This window comes from Piliocolobus tephrosceles, chromosome 10, assembly GCF_002776525.5.
Source record: "Piliocolobus tephrosceles isolate RC106 chromosome 10, ASM277652v3, whole genome shotgun sequence".
NCBI lineage: Eukaryota > Metazoa > Chordata > Mammalia > Primates > Cercopithecidae > Piliocolobus > Piliocolobus tephrosceles.
Window position 1 is genome coordinate 129,818,431 of NC_045443.1, and position 4,599 is coordinate 129,823,029.

The following is a 4,599-nucleotide window of genomic DNA, read 5'->3' on the forward strand; positions in this document are numbered from 1 at the left end:
GCCAAGTCCGCAGATGGATGGGTGGACACACAAACGTGGCCTCTCCATGCTGGAGGCAGGGTGTCCTGATGGAGCTCCCTGTGGCCAAGGGCAAGACACAGGTAGCCAAGTTGGACAGGATGGTCCTCCCCACACACCACCCTCTGCAGAGAGATAGGGCTCAGGAGGGCGGCCACACCATTCAGTCCTCCGCACACAGACCCCAGTGTAGACGGTGCTGCCGGGCTGGGGCCCTGCTGCAGGCCAGAGCTTGCCCCACAGCCCCATGGTACAGCCTTCTGCCTCCACAAGGGGTCGGGAAGGGCCTGCCCATGTTTCCCTCCATTTCCGGAGGGAGTGTCGTGGCTGTGAGCTCTTTGCTCTGCGCCTGGGAAGGGCAGATGGGGGACAGGTCTGGGGCAGTGCCAGATCCTTGTTTGGCGTTTCAAGCCTGTGTGCCAGAGGGTGTGAGCAGTGCTGGCCTCAGGGCACCTGAGGCTGAGGAGGGTGGCGCTGAGGAACCACGAGGCTTGGGCTCCAGCCGCCAGCTCCGTCCAGCCAAGCTCTGGTGCCTCTGTGGGCATGAGAGGCGGGAGGTGGCACCCGGGAGAGCTCAGCTCTGCTGGCCTCTGTGGAGGGCGGGGTGGCTGGCCCCAGCTTCATCTCCACCCGGAGCCTGAGAGGGGAGCTTGTCTGGAAGCAGGGACTTTGTAGGTGTATCCGGTTGAGGATCTTGAGATGAGATCCTCCTGGATTTGAGGTGAGCTCTGAGTCTAGTGTGGGTCCTCATGAGAAGAGGAGAGGATGCAGACACAGGGGAGAGGCTGTGTGACGGAGGCAGAGAGAGGCACGGGCAGCCACACACTGGGGACAGCACGTACGAGTCATGACAGAGGCTGGAAGGCAGGAGGGACCCCCGTAGCTTTAGAGCCCCGTGGACAGACGGGGTGCGGTCCTCTGTTGCTCCGTCCCGGAAGGCTCCACCCAACCCCAGCTCAACCCAGCCACAGGCAGCCGCCCCGTGAGCACCATGCCGAGGCCGCGCCCACTCACCGTTGTCACTGTTGTCGTCCACCAGGATGACCTCCTTGAGGAGCTGGGAGGGTGTGTGGTTGACCACGCTGTGCACGGAGCGCAGGATGACCGACAGCGCCTCGTTGACGAAGATGAAGACCACGGAGACCTGGGGCAGGTCCTGGGCGTAGCTCATCTGTCTGCACCTGCAGGAGACACGGTTTGAGGTGTGGTCAGGGTGGGGCACACGGGACCCTGGGAGCCAGGTGCACCCTTCGAGGGCTACTGGACAAGGCTTTGACCCTACAACCAGACGTCAAGGGTGTACAGGGGTCAGAGCTGTTCTAGAAAGAAACTAGTAACAGTAACACGGCACTCAGCACACACACAGCCCCTGTGCCCACCCTGTCCTCACAGCAACCTCAAGAGATGAATGTCCCCGTTCTACAGACAGGAGCCTCCCCCGTGGGCCATGAGTGCAGGTTCTGGGATTCCAACCCCAGCTGTCAGCTTCAGGAGCACGTTGGGGATGGCGCTGCTGGGCACAGCTGAGGAGCCAGGCACAGCCAAGGAGCCAGCCACCCGCATGGGCAGCCACTTCCCGCCCTGGCTTCTAGCTGGTTCTGAGCCTCTGGTGAGAATTTCAAAGGGATGAGGGCTGTGCGTCACCGTCACATTTATCTGGACTGTGGTGCTCAGCGAGGGAGATTTCATCACTCAGAAAAATGCTTTCTGACAAGAAGACTTCACTCCATTAGTCTGTAGAGGAAAAAGCTTGGATCGCACAATTTTCATGAACTTGCAAAATGTGTAAAACAAAAAATCCTGAGAAAGGAAATAGATCTTAGGACGGACTGCAGGAGTGGCTGCAGGTTGGAGAGGAGATGTTTTGGGGTTGTGGGGGCAGAGGCACTCCCAGAGCCCAGGGGGAGAGGGGCAGGGCTGCTCAGAAAGCCTGGGACCAGCCCTGTCCCACGGGGCGGCCCCCTCACCGTCCTCAAGCGCATGCCCTGTACCTGTCTCACGGGGCGGCCCTCTCACTGTCCTCAAGCGCACGCCCTGTATCTGTTTGTTCCTGCAGGTCTATCTCCCCCCATGACCAGAACGTGAGCCCCCTGACAGCAAGCTCCTTTTCTGTCCCGTTGACAGCTCTATACCAAGAACCCAGGCTGTGCCCGGCACACAGCAGGTACTTTATAAACATCTGTGTAACGAGGGGACAAATGAAGACTCAAGGGGCCCCACAGGCACCGGCTGGGCCCGTGAAGTATTCATGCCCACCCCCCGTACCTCCTCGGAGCAGTGGAGGAAGCTGCTGGCCTCCAGGACAGGGGTGGACTCCACTCCTTCTTTCTCCCTCCATCACTAAGTCAGGAGGTGTCGGGGCCACATGCACCTGTGCTGAAGAACTTGCAAGCAGCAAGGACAAGTGATTTATGGCGTGAGCATTCCCGGGGGCCTCCAGCCTTTTCAGACTTTAGAGCAAGGGCGGGTGGGGGCAGAGAATCCCTGTCACCTACGGCACTCATTCTCAATGACCTCTCATTTTATTTAGAATCCGTGCCCAGTACCCACTCCTTGCCCCAGGATATCGACGGCCTTTTATTGATGGATCTCAGCGGCCACTCGCTTTATAAACAAGCTGCCTGCATGGAAGGGAAGGCTTCCCTGCAAGCTCATGGCCACAGGTTTGAGAGATGGACGCAGAGGCCCTCAGGACGCTGGCCTTGCTGGGGAGCGTGTGAGGTGCCCAGGAGCAATGAGGGCAACACAACCTTCCAGATGCACCCTCTGCTATCCGCTCAGCAGGAACATGGAGAAGCCGAGCTGGGCTGGCCTAAGCAGAAAGGGGGTTGGTGGCTCATCCGTAGGAAAAGTCCAGGTGTGTTTGGTTTCGGGCCCAGCTTGACCGGGGGGTCAAAGCTCGTCAGTGGGACACGGGCCTCTGTCTGCCTCTCTTGGCTCCAGCCTTCCGGCTTGAGCTTAATCTCAGGAAGGCCTGTCCGCGTGGCCGGAGGCTGTGTCCCTGCAGGTCCGGACCTTCCAGGGGTTTGAGTCCAGGGCAGCAAACCCGCCTGTCTTCCCAGGACACGCAGGAAAAGCATCCCTGTGTCTCCTGGGCTCTGACTGGCTGACGTGCCCTTCCCTGAACCAATCGCTGTGGCCAGAGGAAATAGGGCGCTCTGATTGGCTTATGCTCCATTGCATCATGCTGGGCTCAGCGCCTGGCAGGTGGGGCTCCTAGAAGTGGGGCCTGTGGATGGTGGACCAGCCGTCAGCAGATGTTCCTGACAGGGAGCAGCGCCAGCGTCTGATCCAGGTTCGAGCCCAGGCGCCCACAGGTGAGACCGACAGCCGTTGGGAGCCTCAGTTCTCCGGCACAATGAGGATCCCAACCGCGTCCGCCTCGCAGGTCGTACGAGGGAGATCCTGCCAGGTCATTTCCACACGCGTGGAGTTGAAGTGTTTTTATTTAACCCCCGTCACCCACTGCCTGGCAAATGGAAGACAATGAAGACCAGGATGGCTTTTCCAAATCTCACTTTTCTGCAAGGCTCAACCCAGCCCCAAGAAAAAGATAAAGGAGCTCAAAGATTTTCCAACGAGTCCAAAATGCCCATCAGTGAGGAAGGCAAGTCGCTCACTCTGAAGTTCAGCCCCCAGCCTTGTCCTGCTGGGGATGAAGGAGAGGCCATGGGGAGCAAACGACGGCTGGGCCGGTCCTCCCTGAGGAAGGCTTTTCTTCCGTGGTGGGCTGAACGGTGTCCTCCTCCCGCGACCCAGGACATGGTGTCAGCAGGACGTGGGCCTCTGTCTCCGATCTCGGAAACACATCCTCTGGCCTGGGTTTAATCTCAGAAGGGCCTGTCCTCATGTGACTGATTGCAAGTAGGATCTTTGCAGATGTAATTAAGCTAGGGATCCTGAGATGACCTTGAGGTGGGATCGGTAGGGTGGGGAGGCCACACTGACGTCCTTGTTCCCTGTGTGAAGCCCCCCTGCCCAATAGAGGCCCAGGAAAGAGAATGAAGGTACCTTATTCCTGATGCAGCTTCCCCAATCTCCAGCCAGTCAGCACCCAAAGCCCACGAAGCTCTTAGCCACACATTCCTGCCTTGGAGGGACCAGGGGCATCTCCAGGAAGCTGTATGTACAGTTAGGCTCCAAGTTCAGCTTACAAGGACCTTTCCCTCATTTTAATAGTAAGAGATACACCCCCAGTGATGATTCCATATGTAATGATACAGGCAGTGTGTGTTGGAGCACTTAGGTACTGGGCATGTGCACCAACCGCAGGCCTGTCTGCCTTTACACACCTGACCTCACCGTATTTCATGAACACACATGCACAACCAACCGCAGGCCTGCCTTTACACACCTGACTTCACTGTATTTCATGAACACACACGCACAGCCAACCTCAGGCCTGTCTGCCTTTACACACCTGACCTCACCGTATTTCAAGAACAGGCACGCAGAGTCAACTGCAGGCCTATCTGCCTTTACACACCTGACCTCACCGTATTTCATGGATGCGCACGTACAGCCAACTGCAGGGCTGTCTGCCTTTACACACGTGAGCTCACCGCATTTCATGAACAGGCA

At 58.2% G+C, this 4,599-nt stretch overlaps 1 protein-coding gene across 1 annotated transcript in view; it reads right to left on the reverse strand.

Moving 5' to 3' along the window:
- Positions 1-4,599, reverse strand: part of GALNT9 (polypeptide N-acetylgalactosaminyltransferase 9) — a 129,790-nt gene that overhangs the window by 65,083 nt on the left and 60,108 nt on the right. The window contains exon 3 of the mRNA XM_026449527.2: positions 1,033-1,199. Coding sequence (XP_026305312.1) covers positions 1,033-1,199 — 167 coding nt within the window. The remainder of the gene's footprint in view (positions 1-1,032; positions 1,200-4,599) is intronic.